The sequence below is a fragment of the Octopus bimaculoides genome, chromosome 1, assembly GCF_046866305.1.
Source record: "Octopus bimaculoides isolate indiv1 chromosome 1, ASM4686630v1, whole genome shotgun sequence".
NCBI classification, from domain to species: Eukaryota; Metazoa; Mollusca; class Cephalopoda; order Octopoda; family Octopodidae; genus Octopus; species Octopus bimaculoides.
In genome coordinates this window covers 153960717-153983697 of record NC_142928.1, presented here as the reverse complement: position 1 = coordinate 153983697, position 22981 = coordinate 153960717, and the positions used below count along the sequence as shown (strand labels likewise).

Sequence of the window (22981 nt, the reverse complement as noted above, 5' to 3'; positions counted from 1 at the left end):
CATGTGCGATGTGTGTTTGTTATCTTCCTATATGTAACGGAAGCATTGCGTTTCTGGAAATTCTACTCTGACGTTTGTATGTACGTAACGAGATTTAAGTCATTTTAATTTTAAAAAAAATTATCGAAGTTTCCGTTAGGATGAAAATATGAGACGTATTTAGAATTGGAAGACATTCTCTACAATTTTCTAATTGTAAAATTCCGTAACAAGAGTGTCAGTAATGCATGGGCTCTAATTTGTACTGGTGAAGACACGTATAGATACACACATCTGTTTGAATGAATATGTATTTGTATGTATTTAAACATAATATCGTTTTAGAAATAATGAAGGACAAAATGACATAGAAATGCAAACAGATTTTCTAATATAATTACGACATAATTATATATTCTGTAAGAAAGTAATTTTTGAAATCTTTACTATACATTTTGTTAATTTCGCAGAGATCGTAACGGAAAAAATAACTCGTACAGGTAAGCTACTAAAATAATTATTCTTCAAGCGGTATATCAACATTAAGATATTAAAGTCTCTAATTTTTTTAGTGATAATCGTTCACTTAAATGTAACTGCATTTTAAAAATCTACTTTGTTTACACTTCCTTTTTGAACATATTTTCGATTTTAGTAAAGTTCAATATATATTATGCTCAATAAAGTGTAACAGCTTCGTGATAGTCGAAACGTATATCGGAAATTAATGATTTCAAAACGCACAATGTTTCATTGTTTGTATCATCTAATTGATGGGGGTATATCTTTACTTTTTACCTTTTATTAGAAACACGTTCTGAGGTGGAATCTACTGTTGGTGAGTGATAGTTTATCCTTTTATGATTTCTTGCTTCCGCTTGTCGTTAAGTTTCATTTTTATATCTTCATCTGCCTTTATACAGTCTCTGGTATTCTATGATATTTGAAAAGAATGAAAGTGCCTCAAATTTGTTTGGATAGATATTTGAACGATATGGTCTCTTTTTCTGTTGTATTCTGCTCTCGTATATATGATATGATATGATATATATATATATATATATATATATATATATATATATATAATACAATTAAGATTCAGTTGAATTAGGTACTAAAATTATTTCATATATATATATATATATATATATATATATATACGTGTGTGTGTGTGTTTGTGTGTGTGTGTGTGTGTGTGTGTGTACATCTTTGTATTGTTTCCCTTCATGTAATGAACTGATACTTTTCTGGGGCTGATGGTATCCATTAACTCTCACCAGAAATTACTAGCATTCTGCCTAAATGAGTCTACTGGCATTGCGCCTAAATATTGGCTTTATATTGCAAAACCCACTTCCAAATCATATCAGACAAACGATGAAAGAGAGAGAGAGGGAGATGGAAGGAGGGAGAAAGAGAGATTCTGCTGAAACGACATATTGTACTGAAACGACATATTGTACGTAATAATATAATCAATAAAATAATCCCGATGATATGCAAATGCTTTTTGTGAAAATTCTATTGCATTATCGCGTTTCAGTATTATACATTGAATGTCCTAGTCAAATAGTGCATACAATGTATCATGTGCAGTCTTTTATTCATCATAAAGTTTGTTTACAAAATTTGCCACTGCTAATATTTGAAACATACTTTACTGTTTCTCAATATAATCATTTTCCATAATACACCATATGATATTAAAAGAACTATCGCTTTTAGTTTTGTGTTCACAAATGCTTGAGAATCAATTGCAATTTCATTTAATTAATTTCACAGATATTGTGACACAGGACGAACGTCCTAGAGGTGAGCGAACTTCTATTTTCGTTATTACTATAATACACTTGAGTCACAATACTATAGATTTCGTCTAGAATTGTTTTCGAACTTCTAAATTTTAAGTAATTTTTAAGTATATAAGTCTCCATATACCTGTAAATTATCGATTTGTCATTATCATTAAATATTCTAAAAAATATTCACGATTGTTTCAAGTATAAAATCAATTTTTGTAAGTGCTTTCGAATTATTGGTCTACTTTTCAAACGTATCTAACGTACCTAGAATATGTCATAAAACTTCAATACATATTCGAAATTGGGAAAATACCTTTTACATACGTGGATTGTATAGTATTGAACAACATACCGTTAAATTTTAAAAGTGTAGAGAAGTTTTTATATGTATTCCTGCATCTATCTATCTATATTTTATTTGTGCATGGTGCAAAATCTGATGTCACCTTTTATTCCATATTCAGAACAACCTTCTGAGGTCGATGCCACAGTTCGTAAGTGATTTCTTATTTGATTCAATGAAAATTGAGCACCTATATTATTAGCATTATTATAGCCAGTAAAAATTTCTTAATGATTATTTTTATTGATATGCGTACTAGAAGTGTAATTTGCCTTAGTATGAATTGATATATAAGTTTTATAGTATTCATTCTTGTACTAAATATTGAACTTTAAGACATCTTTCAAATTAAGTTATACTTTAAAAAATTGATATGAAAGTATACTAGTAAATACTCCAGTCTAGATTCGCTGATGAATTTAATTGAATCCAGACTATTTTGTTTTTCTTTCACGAAATGATGAAAGCAATCATTAATGAATAACGATTTTGATTTTGCAGAAATTGTTAGAGAAACCGAATCTCGCATAGGTAAGCACATTAGTTATAAAGACATGAACTCATTAATGTAAATAAATTTTCTGGGAAGTATATTTCAACGTAGATGCTGAAGAATAATTTTGATAGTTTTCTTGTAAATTTATAGCATATTTAGAGAATGATAATTATTTCGAATGATAATTATTTCGAATGATTCTCAAATTAGTTAGTAATGTTTTTTTAAAGATAATCTATATTAGAAGTAAATCATGTGCTAATTAAAAGTAATTAGAAGATGCATTGCTATTAAATTACCATTGTAAAAAATTTATGATGATACACTATTTATAAGCGTATAACTACATAACTAGACATTTGAACAAAAGTGTTTTGTGCATGAGATAATCGAGCAACCCGCTTATTGTACTTTATATTAACTTTCGTTCAGAAAAACCGTCTGACGTTGAATCTACAGTTGGTGAGTTTCATTTAAAATAATTTCAATGGCTTCCAATGTTTCGCTTCGGCAAAGAAATTGCTAAAAATATATAATTGCGTAGATAACATTTTTTTTTCAAAGAACAAAATATCTGATTTTTGTAGTATTTTTAGTATGAATTCAAATTAGTTTGTAACATTTCTCTATCAAATTAAGCATTTGTAAGGACTGCAATTTAATTTTTAAAGATACATACTCACACTTGTCAAGATCAAAAAGGCTTACCTGTAGTTTTCCCTGTACTTTGACTCAGGCATGTTTGTCTTAACAGCCTGACTCTATGTACTGGGATTCCAAATGCGCTGGTAATGATTTTCTATTGTATCCGGCGAGTTTGTCTAGAAAAAAATCTGAAGTACTTTGTGATACGTAGCTGCAACACTATAAAAGTACAATAGTTTTCAGATTCCCAGGTATTCCAGTTATATCTCTGATAAAGAAACTTCCTATTGTTGCATGGCTTTTTCGCGTTTACAGCATGTGTAATAAGCATAAAAGAGAATTTATTTTTCTTATGAAGGACTTCTTTCAAACTAACTTTTGACGAATGAACAAACAATCTATGCTCATTCACATTACTTAGACGATCAAGAGTTCCGATGACTGGATCTTTTCAAAATACAAGTCCACTTTGATGGAAAATAACCATTCTTTGAATTCAACATAGCACCTGCAAAAATCATTTTAGTTGCAGTTGATTGTAAACCTTTTATCTTGAAACTAAAGATTCAACCTGCCTCTTAAATACATACAAATCACGAATTAGGTCTTCCATATTTCCTAGAGGTAGTAACTATGACTAATTAGTGGAATAGATAGCCTGGAACGTAAGAACATGCATTTTCATATTGTTTCTCGTGATATGCTACACTTACGCTTGATTCCTCATCGCTTAAAATAAAAATGCTATGGAGGATTTCTTACAATAAATTGTGAATTACAAGGAACTATCTCATAACAGACGGGAGACTATGGTGTTTATTTAAGTTCTGTGTCTTTGAAGTAAACTATTTCGTACTCACAAAGTAGAAATAGCAAACTGCTCTATAATTTGGGTTCTCTCCAAATAACTGGAATAGCAAATGGTTCGTGACATGAACAATTTAGCCATCATTTTTGTAGTCGCACAACAATATCAGTGACTCAAATCTCTCCCTGATCACCCACTTTAAATCCAAAATAAAATTTAAAGCACTTCTTTCTAATAGTGTAAAGTTATGTTCCGGAGACTTTAAAGTTGGATCACTACTTACATAGCAGAAACGATTGAAATAATTCAGTCAATTCCACAGCATAATAAAACATCTATATAAAGGCATCCCTAGAGTCAAACTAACAAGAATCAACGCGCATATTAGCCGTTACTTATTTGGCATTTATAAGCAAACTGACATGAAGCTTTCCTATATAACTGAATAGGTCTAAGTATGTTTCATCTGCACAGTATGCTTCCCTGAGTACATTTACTCCACCAGAATTACCAGAACTTCCCAAAGAAATAAATTTACATGCAAAATAAGCATACTAGAAGGAAAATATTTAATTAAAATTATATTAGTATAATATATATTTAGTTTTTTAGCCGGAACATTTGATAAGTAAAAGAAACTGAACTTGGCGTCACAAGAAACTAAATCTGATGCGAAAAATTTCGTTTCATATTTAAATTCAACATAAAAACATGTAAAAAAAAACACTTGTGATGGAGCAAAAACAAAACACAACCCGCTCAGACATACACACATACGTACATTATATGTATTATATGTGTATGTATCACTTTCTTACTTGCGATCAGATACAAAATTTCACATGCGCGTATACTCACTTAAACACACACAAACATATACACATGCACTAACAATGAATCCTGTGTTATAGTAGAAAAATGACTATGATACACATTGGTAGAAATACAAACTAAAGGAAATAATGGTCTCAATACAAATGTAGCGATGGTTTAAATTTTATTTAACATTTTCAACTAAATATAAATATAGCATATCTATTGAGAATTATCGAGCAGCGATTTTAATACACTGGCTTTATAAACATACGCTTACGCTATTTTCATTTGTTTTGCACTTTCTCTTCATACATTCTATTTTGTTTGGAGAAATTTTACTTTTCTAACTTGCAGGTGTGAAGTTTGTCTTTGTTTCTTCTTATTTATTCTATTTTGTCTTCGTTTGTGTCTTTGAAATGTGTCTAGGTTATAGAATAGAAAGATACAACTGAATTAGAAAGTGATATAGACATCTTTAAATTAATGGTAGAAAAGGTATTGTTTGTACTGTAATATCTTTTCCTCGGTTAGAAACCTTTATGGATTTTTGTTTTCTTTCTTTATCTAAATGGCAAAAAACAAGCCTCTCAAACATTTTGGCGTACGCCTTTCTGTACATGACAACATACATGAATACTTTAAATTTATGCTTGGAGTTAGACTATACCAAGGGGGTGTAATAAAATAAGTTTGTAGATGATTTTGTGTTACTAACAAAGATCAGGTTTCAATCTAAGCATGAAAATTCTTATTTTATGAGCAACTGTTCATTATTTCTTGGACTTTGGAAACTGAATTATCGCTTATTTTTGTTAAATCACTAAAAACTATCATCAATAGTTACTTTTCACTCCTCCAATTAAATGGAAAATTTCCATTCGTTGAGAAAGGTTTCCGTTGAGAAAGGTTTACATATATAACGAATCACTTGCATTACATGCAAACACACACGCGCACGCATATGCTTAAATGAATATATCCATGCATATATTCATAGATGCATACAGAATATACTAAATATATATTTATATACACTTCATATATATATTCTCGTATAAATATATATGTGTGTGCGCATGTGTGTGTGTGTGTGTGTGTGTGTGTGTGTGTGTGCGTGCCTGTATGTATGTATGTATGTATGTATGCATGTGTATATATGTGTATGTGTTGATGTGTGTGTGTAAAATCATTTTACAACGAATGAATGATTAAATGCCATGAGTTTATTAACAAATGTTCTAATATAGTTGCCAGTTAATGGTGCAGTGTTTATAAAATATCGTTTTGAAATATTAAACTATATATTTTCTTAATCCCGCAGAGGTCGTAACGGAAAAAATAACTCGTGCAGGTAAGCGACTGCAAAATCGTTTCTCGCATTATATATAAATTAAAGTATCTAATCGTAAAGTGATATTTTTTTATTGTACTATAATTACATTTCTCTAAGTTTGAACCATATACATATTCTCTCCCAGAGTATTTTCGATTCTTGTAAAGTCCACCTACTGTTTATAACGGTGTAATATTTAAGAAATAAAAAAAGCACGTCTCTTCTTTCTCAATATATTTACTCTTTTCACGTGACCTAAATAATGAGGGTATATATTTACGTTTATTTTTCGCTAGAAACTCGTTCTGAGGTGGAAGCTGCTTTTGGTGAGTGAAAGATTATTTATTGATTAATGATTTCTTGCTTCTGCTTGTTGCTGAGTCTCACTTTGATGGCTTCGTGTCTCCTTGTGCAGTTTCTTGCATTCTACTGTGTCGGGAAAGACTAAATTCGCTGAAAATTTGTTGATATTTTCTATTCTATTGGTGAAATACCTGTGACAGTAACTTCTTTCATTTAATAACTTATTAACGATATTCTTGATGCACTAGGAAATATGTACAGCAGTATCTCGCTGAACGGCATCCTACTTAATGTCACCCCTCTTTCATGACATTTTTATTGAAGATATGTGGAAACAATTTCTTGCAGAATTTGAATGCTAAAATTTCAGATATATCAATGCTCATCAGTAATATTGGTACGAGTAGTTGTTCTTTCATTCAGTCATTCATTTAGCTTGCATATAGACCGCGTGTGCATATACTGCGTTTAAATCTTTCTCCTGTGTTTTTATTTTCAAATCTTTTAATTACTTAACATTCCCATATGCTAAAAATAAAGAGCTCAATGGCAAATGATATAGCATTTATACTGTAAAGAATAAACTTAGTATGGAAAACTATAGGATAACCTTAGCATGGAAAACTTTTAAAGAATTCCGTTTCAACACTTTCTGTGGATCAGTCAATTATATCGACAATTCTATGGATGAAGAAATACATTTGAATGAAATTAAAAGTGTGCTGTTCTTAGAGTCTGCAAAGATTCGTAATACAGGAATAGCCAGCCTCACTCCTCGCATTTATCAATAAGGATAGCTGTTTAAACACAAAAATTAATAACGTATATCTTAGGATATCACAATAGCATTCTGGAATATTCTGAGTTAGCAGGCCAGTTGATTTTAAATGTAAAACCGTTAAGTGAGAAATCATAATGTCAAAGGTTATTCACATTGAAATAACGTTAGAAAGGACGGTTACGTTCTGATAGGAAATGTATTTTGAAATGTATTAAATAAGGAGTAATTAGGTAATTTAATTCTAGTCAGTGATCATTTAATAAATAAATCCGCTACAAAATTTGAGAAATACATTTTCAAATTAATTAAATATGGTGTAATACAGCAATTCATTATTAGCCAATAATCTAACGTGTTACACATACTAATGAATTCTTTAAAAATAGTAAACAATGTGATGGTACTTGCTCCAGCATGGCCACAGCTTTAAGGCTGAAATTTGTAAAAGAATGTATGTATGTACGTACGTATGTATGTATGCAAGTAAGTATGTATCTTGATGTTGTTTGCTGATGATATTTGATGTAGAAGCAATTTTCTTTTTCTTTATAAGTATATCAAGTTTTTCTTATTTTCACGTCTTTTGCCTTTTCTCTTCACAATATTTCTTTTACTTCAAATACAAAATATACGAAAGTTTATCTTCAAAATTTTAAAACTAAAGTTAGCATTTTTCATCTGACAATGATCTTTAGTTACTTCAAAACATGGCTGCGAAAATATTGTTTTTCAATGTGATTTCTCGCTGGCATGCGCTTCTAAAATAGGTACTTCATCTACATTAAAAATTTGAGAGTGTGTGTAATCCAATAACATACTGGACTCGGTGTATAATAATATAATCAGAAATACAATGACGTTAGTATATAAGTATTCTTTTGCAAATGACGTGTTGATTTTTCGCGATTCAGTGTTATACGTCGAAGAATCTAGTCGTGTAATATATCATAATGTATCTCGTTTTATAATTTAGTTCACAATCGTTGTATTGCTTATCACTGCGTGCTAATATTTCATATATATATATATTATTCCTTTTATTATATAAGCGCTTCTTATATTGCAATAAAATTTTGGAATGCATTTTTTATATGCCTTTTGTGTTTCAGCTATATAGGTGTGCGTGCATGTATAAACAAACACGTTCACACACACACACTCACTCTCTCTCTCTCATACACACACTCTCTCTCTCTCATACACACACTCTCTCTCTCTCATACACACACTCTCTCTCACACACACTCTCTTTCTCTCATACACACTCTCTCACACACACTCTCTCTCTTTATCACACACACGCACACACACACACACACACACTCTCTCTCACATACACCCACAGATATAACTAATACCGCTCTTTTTTGTTTTATTGTATGCGTCACTCAGTATATCACGAAGCTGACACTTTTGACTCATTTGCATTATTTGCCCTAACTCACTTTTGTAATTATGCAATTTATACTAGAAAAAAGTTATTCGTAGCACATTTTGTACTTATATAAAAAATACTATCATCTGATCAACGCAAGCTTATGCAAACTATGCAATGCTTATGAGGGTGTAATAAAACCAAAACGTGTGCACAGTTGTCTCTTTGTGAGCTATTAAGAGAAACCGATTCAAAATCCTCAGCCATTTTCTTTGAGAGTGCTAACAAATACCGACAAATGTTTACCTTTACCAAAAACATGGCAAATTTCAAGAACTCTCCTGCCGAATCATATGGGAAAAATTTGGCGTACGCTGTACTGTAATTAATGGCACCCACAAACTATATACAGTACTCCCCCCCCTACAGACACACACACACACACACACACACACACACACACACACACACACACACACACACACACACACATTTATGTATGTCTTGTATAGATATATATAAATCTATGTATTGTATATAATGTACTGGCAGAAAGCCCGCCCACGGTATTTACATCTTTGATTCTCTATTTGTGTAATTTTTCTTGTATGTTACGTTTAATTTTCCATTGTATTCTTTATTCGACTAATTATATGCACTCGCTCAATAAATAAACTTAGAATAATATCAAGCTCTCAGACAGCGTTAGAATTTATGAAGAAATTGAGTTGACTTAACTGCAGATGTATACCCTCGACAAAATTGAGGATACACATCTGCATGGTCTGTCAGATTCAAAGCCTTTAACACCGTTCCATATTGTAGCTCTCTACGCTTCTTTATCGGCATTTTTCGAGATTCAGTGTTATACGTCGAAGATTCTAGTCGTGTAATATATCATAACGTATCTTGTTTTATAATTCGGTTCATAATCGTTGTATTGCTTATGACTGCGTGCTAATATCTCATATATATATTATTATTTTTATTATATAAGCGCTTCTTATATTGCAATAAAAGTGACTCAAGACTTTTGTAAAATAATTTAAGGTATTTCAATTCTGATTATTTTAAGGAATCTTATCTTTTCGTCGGCCTACTATTTTTCCTCTTTCTCGGCATAAGCTTACAATAAAACATTTGTTTGGGAATGCGCTGATCATCCGCACTGTTGAGATAACCTGTCCATCGTAGCTGATTCAAAATAAGCATGGCTTGGATTGATGTGATCCTCGCATCAGCAAGAACCTACATGTCACGAATATATGTATATTGTATATTGAATACATGTATATTGAAATATATTTTACATAATGCAAACACAATGATTATATCTGTTACAAAACTGAATATGTTGCATATAGTCTATAGATATATTTATCATAGTAAAAGTTGAGTCTTCTCTGAGTTTCACTCTAGGTTGGGCTGTACACGGTGAGGTGCATAAAGAGTATGTAGACTGATACCGTGAGGTGAACGTTAAATGTATCTCGAGTGGTGTGATAAATGTTTTTGAAAGCTAATTTAAATATGTAAGGGTTTTAAACATTTCTTAAGACTTATGAAGATAGTCCTACTGTCCTCTCCTCTGTGTGTAGAGGAATATCTTGGGACTTAATTGAAATTTTTATAGGACGTTTCTGTATTCAATTCAGTGGCTATTTTCTATAGGTTTTTCTTTTTTAAGTGCTTGGTATAGCGTTGGTTAAGATACTTTTTTGTGACTTATACCTTTCGTGTTATTCGATTGTACGAATATATTTTCGTTTATGTTGATTTTGTTCTCTTTGGGATGGTGTTGATATGCTTTCGGAATTTGATATTATTGATGGATGAGTTTTAATGCATCTTCTTCGAAGGGCTGGCGAAGAACGTCGACTAGTGGATATTCAGTTGTTTTGAAACCAATGTTCGGGGTGGTTTTGTAGTCGTTATTGTTATCTTTTTGATAATATAAGATTTTCCATCGGACACCTCATATAATGATCTTTCTTTTGTATTCGTCTTATGAAGCAAGAGTCTCTACTTGTTAGGGTTTTCTTTCCATGGAGAAGTTTAAGTTGATAGGTTCAGTTTTGAGGATATTTGTCGATATAAGTGTTCGGAAAATGTATGTTATATTGTTCGGCATTATTAGGGAGGTATTATATTGTAACATAGTGAAAACGTTATATCTGATAAAACTAAATACTCTTACATTGGATATAAGGGGTATATATGCTTATTATATATAAAAAAAAATTACAGTCGACTCTGAGTTTTGGCAAGGGCTGGACTATCTACAGCTGTGCACAAACCCAGATACTTCTAACGTCCACCCACCTCATAAAAACCTCAATCCCGTTATCCATCCAACGTTAGAATGAATGCCGGCATCAGTATATTGATTCTCGCTTTGTTGCACGTATGCAATAATTTAATCTCGGCTCTGGAAGTTAACGCGTGCATCAGGGAATGTTTTGTTCCCTTACTTCTATTGATAATTTCAGCCGCTTCTATTTAGCTCCAAAGGACTGCGTGGCAGCTACTATTCAAAAATTGATAATCAGGCCGAAATACAGTGTCTATTAGTTCACTTATGTCCTTTGGAATAAGTATTTTATTTACACATATCGTCTATAGGGAGAAGTCGTTCTTTAGTATGATACTCAACAGTAAAGAATCATGTTTTCGTTTGTGTGTGCATCAACATGGTTAGAATAAATGCGTACTTCAATATTTTGATTCTCGCTTCTCTGCGCCCGTGTAAAATTTTGATCTCTGCTTCACAAGCTAGCACATTCTTCACATGTTTACTGAATTATATAGATAGAACCAGCTGCTTTCATATGATGCACACATCAATATTTTAATTTCCGCTTTTACATATCTGAATGTTAAACCTACACATATTACGAATATAATTAGAATCTTCCTGTATCTACCTAGCTCATGCCTGCTCATGTTGCGAGTAATAATCAGCTCGTCCTCCCGTGCCCACCTTTGGGAATTCTTCATGCATAGACTCCAGAATATATGCACCAATAATCATGCATAAACCGGCTCCGTCCTTGAACTCATAGATGACTTAAACAGCAATAGCAACACCAATATGAGTGAGAACAAGAATAAAATAACATAAACAACAACAACGGAAAGAGCGGCAGCATGAAAGAATGTACAGCTACTGTTAGATCTACCAGCAACTGGGTTAAACATATATTCAAATAGAAAATGAACATACAAGGCGAATGAAGCCTAAGATGCAAAGAAAGCCAAGGGCATAGTGTTTCCAGAGGACTTGAGTCGGTCACTATGAAACATTATGACCTACCAGTATATGAATGGCAAAGTAAGAGGGGTATCATAATATTCTTCATGTACACATAGAAAGGTGTCTGAAAGTGTGTTTCTCACCCGAGACATCAGGAAAGGTAAGCGTTATCCGTCAGTGGAAGCGAGAAAGAAGCAAACAAAATACTCACTAATCTATGTGTAACTGAGAAATACAGCTTAAACTTTTTTTCTGTTGGTCATCGAGCTACCAAAGTGATATGTCATGACGTGCCATTAACGTGAATCTGTAGATTTTGGTGGCAATGATAATGGAAAATGGCGAGCTCTTCCTCTCAGGAGAAATGATATGCAAATACAGAAGTGTAAAATACTTAAATAAAAAGGTTGGTTGTGAAAAGGGTTGGTTGTGAGATAGGGAAAACAATTGGAAATCATGTATTCTGGATTCTAAAGCAATCAGTTACATAAAATAATTTACATATTTTAAAAGTGTTCAAAACATTTCCCATTTGCAGATGCTAAAGTAGAGTTTACAAAAACGATAAAGGACATGAAAGTTAAAGAAAAGCAACAAGCAATGATGATATGCGAAGTTTCAAAAGAAAATATAACAGTCATATGGAAAAAGAATGGCAAAGAAATCAAAAGTGATGATCACATAAAACTTGTTTCTGATATGAAGGTTCATCAATTGATTATTGAAAATGTTACTTTGGAAGATATAGGAGAATATTCTTGTGTGACAGGTGATGTGTCTACATCAGCCACATTATCTGTGGAAGGTACGTTTGTTTGTATATTGAAAGTAGCAACTTAATAGTAGGAAAAATCTTTGAGTTTTTGATTAACACAAAACTAACATTTACTAATCGTAAAGAAAATTGGCAGTGACATCGCCCTATAAAGTTCAGTAGAGAATGAAGAATTACTATAGTATACAGAACCATTACTAAACTGTACTACGTACGAAAAGTGTACACTGTATATATGTATGTATGTATGTATGTCATTATTCAGTTTATTTCAAGATTTCCCGCCAATAGAGAAAGAGCCGGTCTCCGACTTCGATCCAAGGCTCCTTCATTGGAATTTAAACATCAGGATATTCACTGAAATTTAAACAGGATATTTTTGTATATATGTATGTATGTATGTATGTACGTATGCGCAGATTTATGTTTTATGTATGTATACACATGCATATAGTTGCATATCTAGATATGCTCATATATATCTAAATGATAAAATTATGGAAAGTTCTACAAATTTTTACAGTTCAAGTGATGGATTGGATCTGTAGTCTACGAATTAGCTTATATATATATATATATATATATATATATATATATATATATATATATATATATATATATATATATATATATATACATATATATATATATATATATATATATATATATATATATCATAGGGAATACTGATAGAGGAAAAGAGGCAACAGTTTACTCCGAATCAAATATCTTCCTGGTGAAGCCAAACTTAAATTGTAGTTACTTGACAATGTATAACACACGCGCACACACAAACACACACACACACACACACACACACACACACACACACACACACAGTATGTATGTGCGCGCGAGTGCGCTCGGATGTGTGCGAATTTATGTATGTGTGTCCATGTGTAAATGTATTACTATGTGTATATCACCTTACAACTTATAACACTGGGTACATAGAATGTTTACAAATTTTCGTTAGTTATACTACAACTTATCAAACAAATTTAGAAGACACTCGTTGTTTAAATATCCTTTTGCAGTGTTTTGTATCTAACATATGTGTGTGATTTGTAAATAATTGTAACCTATACAAACTTCTCTGTGCATAATTCCCTGTATGATCTTTTTATGTATTATTTCTCCTTCTTCTACTGCCCATGTGATATTTTCTAATTGTAACTTCTTTCTCCCTACAAGTAAATGCTGAATTTACAAAGAGAAAAAGAAAAATTCATAGACAGTAAAGTGAATGAAAAGAAAAAAAGTTATATATGAAGGTTCCTCGAGTGATTATGGAAAATTTCTTTGCAACAAGAGTGGCTGTGTGCAACTGGAGTGGCTGTGTGCAACAAGAGTGGCTGTGTGGTGATAAACTTGCTTCCAAATCACATGGTTCCGGGTTCAGTCCGACTGCGTGAAACCTTGGACAAGTGTCTTCTACTATAGCCTCGGGCCGACCAAAGTCTTGTGAGTGGATTTGGTAGATGGAAACTGAAAGAAGCCCGTCGTATATATATATGTATGTATATATATATATATATGTATGTATGTATGTATGTATGTATGTATGTGTGTTTGTGTAATTGTTGGTGTGTTTACGTCCACGTAAACTAGCGGTTCGGCAAAATATACCGATAGAATAAGTACTAGGCTTACAAAGAATAAGACCTGGGTCGATTTGTTCGATTAAAGGCGGTGCTCCAGCATGGCCATAGTCAAATGACTGAAACAAGTAAAAGAATAAAAGAATAACATATAATGGCAGTGATGTATCAGCCACATTGACTTCGAAGGTTCGCTTGTTTGTATATTAGAAATAGCTAATTCTTCGCAGAGAAAACTTTGATATTCCTATTAAGTACCTTATTAATTTTTTATAAACTTAGAGATAATTAGTAATATTATTATTTTGTGGAGTCGGAATACTTAATGGCAACTTGTAAGCTCTATTAGTTTATTACTTTGAATGAGGATCTGTATATTAATTCTAAATGTGTAAATGTATAGATACTCTCTTTTACTCTTTTACTTGTTTCAGTCATTTGACTGTGGCCATGCTGGAACATCGCCTTTTAGTCGAGCTAATCGACCCCAGGACTTATTCTTTGTAAGCCTAGTACTTATTCTATCGGTCTGTTTAGCTGAACCGCTAAGTTACGGGGACGTAAACACACCAGCATCGGTTGTCAAGCGATGTTGGGGGGACAAACACAGACACACAAACATACACACACACACACACATATATATATATATATACGACGGGCTTCTTTCAGTTTCCGTCTACCAAATCCACTCACAAGGCTTTGGTCGGCCCGAGGCTATAGTAGAAGATGATTAATATTTATTTATACCATACAAAACTGTATGTTGTAGACGCCTGCGTCCTTATTTTGTGAATCACTTGATTATGTGATCCAAAAAAGATATTTGAAGATATTAAAGATATTGGCTTTAATGACACAATTTCTTTTATTTGTGTTGATCTGGCTTCTTTTATGCTTAGATACACTTGTTAGACTGTTTTGAGCACTACACAGATCTGATTGAAATGTAAGGTGCTATACTCCAAGTAAACTCTCTATCAGAAGTATCCTGACGCATATAGTATCCCTTAAAACTCAAAAGATTAAGTGTTTAACATCTGCATAAGCAAGATGAATTCGCTACAGAATAACCCAGTAGTGGGATAATGAAAGTGAAGGCCGAGATTGATTGCATCATTTTTTAAGAAACATTAGAACAGGAATTTGGAGACCCTTCAGATACAAGCATGGGGAACTATGCTCTTGCGCATTTTGCAAGAAAAGGTTGCACTGGTTGATAACATGAATTAAGACGATATTAGAAACAATTTTGAAACGTGTTGAGATAAAAGAAATTCTATGCAACCCAAATTCACAATAACTGATGCATGTTGCAAAAAATACACATGAACGTAGAAACATTGAATTTACTAACTTATACTAATCATAGATTTAATTTGGTAGAAATATTGCTGTAGAGAATAAAATCTTCAAGGGAATACTGAAGACTGTTTTTTGTTAATTTCATAGTCTGTATATATATATATATATATATATATTTGTAAAGTTATGTGTATACGTGTATATACGCATATATGTATGTATAAATGTGTGCACAGGTGAATGAGTATGTATGGGTGTATATCTGCATGTGTGAAGGTGCATATACTAACGGTTCGGGTGTCGCAATCACGATTGCTAGATTGTAGATTCGATTCCCGTGGCGCGCGTTGTTTTCTTGAGCAAAATGCTCCAATCCACATTGGTCCAGTCCACTCAGATGTAAATGAGTAACTCAGTGGGATTCGAAAGCTAAAATGATGCAAAACGCATTGTGACCAGCAATGTATACCAACATCCGATAATTTGGTCGATCACGGCTTCCCGTGATATGTGTGCATCTATACATGCATGTACATATGTGTATATATGTATATATTCGTATACATAGATATGCTTGTATGTGTACTTATACTGTGTGTGTATACATATATATGTGTGTGTGTGTGTGTGTGTGTGTATGCGTTATGTTTTATGTATGTATTCATATGTGTGTGTATAGTTTTACTTATGTATTCATATACATACACATATATGTTTGAGTGTGTGCAGATGTTTTTCTCTGTGTGGTCTATATGTATATACATGGGTGAAAAAGAGTACACGATTGCGTGTGTGTGTGTGTGTGTGGGGGGGTGTTGTGTATTTTTTAGTATGTTCATGCGTCTCTGCTTGTGCTTCTGTGTTGCTGTGTGCACAGTTTGGTTTTACAACAGCTCATTGAGCTAGAAAGTATTTTGAGGTATGTCTCGAAGATGTGATTATAATTAATCTCCATAAGTTTTTATGTGTGGCATTTCGACCTTTTAACCCTATTTGAATCTTGCTGTTGTCCAATACTATTTCTTGGTCTAATCTTTATTATTCCAGCTGTCTTTTCCTCATTTAATTAATTTATATTACAATTTCATATGTATTTTACATATATTCTAAGCTATTTCTTCAACTACTTTACTTCCTCTTTTTGCCCTCTCGTGTTTATGCTAGCAATAAAAAACGGTCAATTCCCTAAACTTCTATTTGGTAACTTATTGATATGAAACATGTATTTATTTTTACTGACCATACCAAGTTAATTTTATCTAGTCTCTGTTTTCTATACACTGTGTATATAAAGAGAAAATTTTGTGAGTATAGTAACAGTTGAATCGTTAGCGTGACCATGATGTTCTGGTAATCAAATAAGTTAGCTTTCTTTATTTGCACTGTTTTGTGAATACACAGTTGCACTGTATAGTGCGTAACATGAGGATTCATGCAAACAATTTATTCTACACTGAAATTATTACTAAATGAAGACTGCGAAACGGTGTGATCTTAAAGATGTCAAGTGGTTACATAAATATATTCACCTCTCATACCTCCTGATTTTTATAGTCTACATACATACATGCATAACCACACGCGCGAGAGCGTACACACACACACACACACACACACACACACATACACATTGCTGCCTGTAGGACAGTCTTCAACTTTTTCTAACCATAGGGTTTTTCAGTCCAACATATATATAGCTGTAATTGCTTCGAGATCTACTATTCTACAATACACGCGCGCGCGCACTTATATATATATATATATATATATATATATATATATATATGATTCATATTTCTTTATACTCTACAGAACTGCTTGCATAGAAATGCATAACACTGTTGAGTTTCTCATTTCCAAATGGCATGAATGTATGTCTGTTGACGTTGTATTGTTATCGAGACAACTTTATTTCTAGAACAATTGTCGTGCTGATAACGCCTATTAAGGCAGGAACACGTCCTTTAATCACTTGAAAATAATTCTTTTTTTTTTTTTTTTTTGATGACATGTCAACTTTGGCTTTAGTGAAATTCTCGATTCTCGAGATTATATCCTTCACAAATGGAGCTTGCTTCAGTTATCATTTGATAAATGTGACACACCCTCCAGAGGTGAAGATAATATTAATAAATCAAGAATTTATGTTGTATGGTATTTAATATACCATTTTTTCATGTTACATATTTGTCTGTGTTACATATATATTTTTGAATATGTGTTTGTACACGCGCACGCGCGCGCGTGCGTGCACGACAGAATACTGAAAAATAAAGTATATCCGTTTACAATTTATACCATTCTGCTTCCAAGTAACGATAAAAAAACATAGGAATTCCCAGTACAGATAATATAAAATATAAAATGTCAAGTCTATTTATTGTTTAATGTTGTTTTGAAGTGTTCTCTACTATTGTTGTGCGAGACTTGTAAGTCAAATTCAATCACATGTGACTACTTGATATTTTCGAAAATAATTGTATGTTCTGTTTGTGTCAGTTTGTTTTCTCTTGTATCCATGTTTTGTAACACTAGCTCATTTTTCCTTAGAACTAAAACCTGAATTTACAAAGAAATTAACAAACATTAAAGTCACAGAAAAGCAAAAAGTGGTATTGCAATGTGAAATATCAAAGGAAAACACCAAAGTCACATGGAAAAAGAATGGCAAAGAAATCCAGAGTGATAATCACTTAAAGATTGTTGCTGATATGAAGGTTCATCAACTGATTATAGAAAATGTTACATTGCAAGATATAGGAGAATATTCTTGTGTGGCAGGTGATGTGTCTACATCAGCCACAATTTCTGTGGAAGGTACGTTTGTTTATATATTAAAAGTAGCTAGTTCCTTACAAGGAAATATTTTAGATATCTTGTCATTTACAAACTAACTGTTACTAATCAAGTTATTTTTAGAATCTAGAGATGACATACTTCAAGGAAACATGTAAGTTGTGTTAGAATGAGAATTCCTATATTATTTACCAATCTGAAGGTGATTCATATTTATTTATACCCTGCAGAAGCGCCTGCTGTTAAAGAACCTGACACTGGTGAGTGTCTCCTTCATTAATGGTGCCAATATTTGTGTCTGGTGGTGTTATTTTATTATCCGCACGAATTCGTTTGCATTGGCTTTAATGTGATACTATTACTTTTTAGCGACGATGAATGTAATGCGTCTACATTTCTATTAAGCGAGCACTGATAAGGAGCATTGCTTTAGCCTTTGTGAAAAAGAAAAAAAGATCGAAAATTAACGTTGTTATATTTTAATACCAATATATACAATAAGCTAGATAAGTATTCATATGTGTACATTTCACCTCAAATACTTAATTTCTTGTTTACAAAGTGTTTGTGCAGTATCACAGGGTATAAAATTAGTTCAACACATAATAAACCTATACTTAATTATGCGAATATCACATGCAACATTTTGCGTCGCATTCACATTAGAATATCAAGAAATTTTGCGCTCCCGATAATATAGACTATACTAAAAAAATTTAGATGACATTTGTTGCTTGAATATTATATTGTAGTATGTTATCGCTCTTTTGTTGATGTGCTTGCCTTGCAAATCTAATTGTAGCATATATATATATATATATATATATATATATATATATATATATATATATACAGGGTGTCCCGAAATTAAAGCAACCGAAGTTTCGGGCTTTAATAACTATCAATAAATGTGATAGGGTATAAAAATCATACAAGATTAGTGTGTCTTTTTGTTTCAGACTAAAATTCAGATTTATAAATTAGATAATGGCTATAGACCGAAATACAATCACAGCTCTTACAAGATGATCCGTCGTCATGAGCTCACGCAAGTTTATAAAGTCATGATACAGGAGAGAAGTCGTCTTATCCTATGTCAGATTGTTGAAGGCGCGCTGCCCAACCTGGTGTTCACCGAGGAAAAGAAATTTGACATCGAATAGACAGTAAACCATCAGAATGACTAACTCTGGAGTTTATCTGGCTCCATCGAGTGTTGACTCGTAAATCGACGTCAAAATCCAGTCAGTTATAGTTTGGGCGGCTGTGGTAGCCACTGGATGGTCTCTCTTCGTTTTTTGTGCCCTCGAGTATTAAGATTAACACCCAGCGATACATTAGCGACATTCTGGAAGATTAACTGCTTCCATGGGCGAATGAACACTTTCAAGGTGCACCTTGGAGCCGCCAATAGGACTTGGCACCATCCCACAACTCCAAACAGACACAACACTGGATTCAGAAAAACATTCCGTCGTTTATAGGCAAGGATGTATGGCCCTCAAGAAGCCCCGATCTCAACCCGTTGGGTTTTTCTGTTTTGTCCATTTTGTCTGTTTTGTCTGGAGCACTCATCATGCTTCATTCGATGCTCTGATGGCAAAACTGCGCCAGGAATGGGTTTCAATTCCGCAAGACCTAGTGCGTGCTGCGTGTGAAGCATTCGCACCTAGACTTAAGGTTGTAGTTCTAAACAGAGATGGTCATATCGAATAAATTTGATGATATAATAATTGTGTTTCCTTTACCATTACATTGCAACGTTCGAACCCGAAATATAACAATACTTTGTTTTGGTAAAATTGAAAAAGCTGGTTACCTTAATTTTAGGACACCCTGTATATATAATGTACTGTATAATGTATAATTTTAAAATAATAACAATGATTATAAGCTTAAAGTGTATAAGCGTTCACCGTATATCTCGCTGAATTGTATGTTGTAGCTTTAATATTTACGCGTTTCATGTGAAACTCATGTGTAACTATGCTTCAAAATCCATTGCATGTTCTTCGTATGTCATGTTGCTTTCTCTTTTCTGTCCATGTGATGTTTCGTAACTGTAGCTCGTTTTTTTTATTAGAAACAAAAGCTGAATTTACAAAGAAATTAACAAATATTAAAGTGAAAGATAATGAGAAAGTTGTCTTTGTGTGTGAAATATCAAAGGAAAACACAAAAGTTACTTGGAAAAAGAACGGCAAAGAAATTCAAGGTGATAGTCACTTGAAGATTATTGCTGATATGAAGGTCCACCAATTGATTATTGAAAATGTTACTTTGCAAGATGTGGGAGAATACACTTGTGTGGCGGGTGATGTGTCTACATCAGCCACATTATCTGTGGAAGGTATGTCCATTTGTACATTACAACTAGTTTGTACTTTGAACATTTTGTCTTGGACGTTACTAAATCACTAATCGTAAGGATAGTTTCTAGCGGTACAACCGTGATGTAGGGAAGAATTACATGTAAATTATGCTATTTTGACATTTTCTATAATATGCTGTGATAGTGATTCATATTTATTTATACCCTGCAGAAGCACCTACTGTAGAAGAGCCTGACACTGGTGAGTGTGTCATTTCTTAATGGCGCAAATGTCTGTCTGCTACGGTTGTGTTATTGTCCATACAAATTCGTTTGCTTTTGCTTTTATGTGATAATAAAATTGTTTGTGTATTATGAATGCACTGGGCTTCCATTTTTGGTGCACTTCAAAAAAGAAATACTGATTTGTTACAAATGTTAGCCTATAAGTGTAATTCGATATACAGAGTTAAGAAACAATATTGCTTTAGATTTCCATATTTAAAATATGTTAGGCAATTAAATACTACATGTCAGTCAGTAGCTATTATGTTTTCTTCAGATTACGATGAATAATATTTTCATGTATGCATTTCCGTTCATGTCTAATACTCCACTCCTGTTTACAAAATATGTTAACTGCGTGGCAGTATACTGCACAAATTCTCTTCAAAATGATATTTTATATGAAATCATCTATGTTTTAAGGCTGTGTGTGACTATACCTACATAATTTGCGATTTATAGTGTCCTGCATAGTATGAATACCGGAATGTTATACAATTTCTGATACAGGCAAAATAGACATTGATACAAATATAGATGAAAAGTTTTGTTTGAATAATGTTGGATAGTGTGTTCTATATCTAATATTCATATACTTAATTTGTAAATCTAATTGTTACATTTATAAAAACTATATGCTTGGAAATTCTTTGTATATTCTATGTATATCTTGTCTCTCTCTTTTCCTCTTTCTCTCTCTCTTTTCCTCTTTCTTTCTCTCTCTCTTTTCCTCTTTCTTTCTCTCTTTTCCTCTTTCTCTCTCTCTCTTTTCTGCTTTCTTTCTCTCTTTTCCTCTTTCTCTATCTCTTTTCCTCTTTCTCTCTCTCTTTTCCTCTTTCTCTCTCTACCTCTCTCTCTCTCTCGCTCTCTTTGTCAGTCTATCTATCGATCTCCTTTACATGGAATGTTTACTACTTATAGCCCATTTTTCCTTAAAAGTAAAGCTCGGATCTAACAAATTAACAAATATTAAAATCAAAAGAAAAGAACTATATGAATTGTCAAAGAACAATACAAAATTCACCTAGAAAGGAATAGTAGGTATTCACTTGGCAATTGTAAATGATATAAAGGTTAACCAATTGCTTATTAAAAGTGTTACTTTGGAAGATAAATGACATTACTGTTACATGGCAGGTGATGTGACTATATCAGCCACATTCTTTTCTGCTCTAGGCACAAGGCCCGAAATTTCTGGGGAGTGGGGGATTCAGTCGATTAGATCGACTTCAGTACGCAACTGGTACTTAATTTATCGACCCCGAAAGGATGAAAGGCAAAGTCGACATCAGCGGAATTTGAACTCAGAACGTAAAGACAGACGAAACACCGCTAAGCATTTCGCCCGGCGTGCTAACGTTTCTGCCAGCTCACCGCCTTCTTTATCAGCCACATCGTGAGGGTTATGCTTGCTGGCGTATTAGTAGTAGTTTGCAAGAAAATGCTTTGAATTTTTAGTTATGTACGTTCGTTACTAACGATTAAATTGTCAGCGGCGTTAATGTAATACAAACAAGAGCACTCAGAGAGCGCAAACCTCCGCCAAGGCAACACCAAGGTCCTCTCGACGATTAGCCAGAGATAATTTTTAAAATGAGAAAATCTGAAATAAACTCGACTGTTCTCACAAACGAGAATACTAAAAATGAACCCGACCGCTCTCAAAAATTAAGTAAAAGATCAGGAAAAATAATCGCAAATCCTTGTCCCATTCCAGATCAGTCCCAAAATCTAAGCAATCCGTGCTAGTCACGAGTTCAAACATCCCTGAAAGTTTCATCCGAATCCATCCAGCGATTTGTCCACAGACAAACAAACAAACAAACACGACTAAAAACAATACCTCCGCCTTCGCTAAGGTAGAGGTTTTAAAAATATTTGTAATAGATATGTAAATTAAACTGTAGTACTGCCTGCCATACAAGAACTTGACATTGTTGAATGTGTCGGTTCTCAATAGCGCCAGTGGTGCAC

General features: G+C 33.0%; 1 protein-coding gene across 1 annotated transcript in view; it reads left to right on the top strand.

Annotated features, from left to right (window-relative positions):
• Positions 1 to 22981, top strand: part of LOC106869541 (uncharacterized) — a 502813-nt gene that overhangs the window by 364652 nt on the left and 115180 nt on the right. The window contains exons 289-301 of the mRNA XM_089360195.1: positions 450 to 479; positions 788 to 817; positions 1762 to 1791; positions 2246 to 2275; positions 2626 to 2655; positions 3053 to 3082; positions 6211 to 6240; positions 6519 to 6548; positions 12473 to 12739; positions 18166 to 18432; positions 18642 to 18671; positions 20495 to 20761; positions 20955 to 20984. Of these exons, the coding sequence (XP_089216321.1) occupies positions 450 to 479; positions 788 to 817; positions 1762 to 1791; positions 2246 to 2275; positions 2626 to 2655; positions 3053 to 3082; positions 6211 to 6240; positions 6519 to 6548; positions 12473 to 12739; positions 18166 to 18432; positions 18642 to 18671; positions 20495 to 20761; positions 20955 to 20984 (1101 nt within the window). The remainder of the gene's footprint in view (positions 1 to 449; positions 480 to 787; positions 818 to 1761; positions 1792 to 2245; positions 2276 to 2625; positions 2656 to 3052; positions 3083 to 6210; positions 6241 to 6518; positions 6549 to 12472; positions 12740 to 18165; positions 18433 to 18641; positions 18672 to 20494; positions 20762 to 20954; positions 20985 to 22981) is intronic.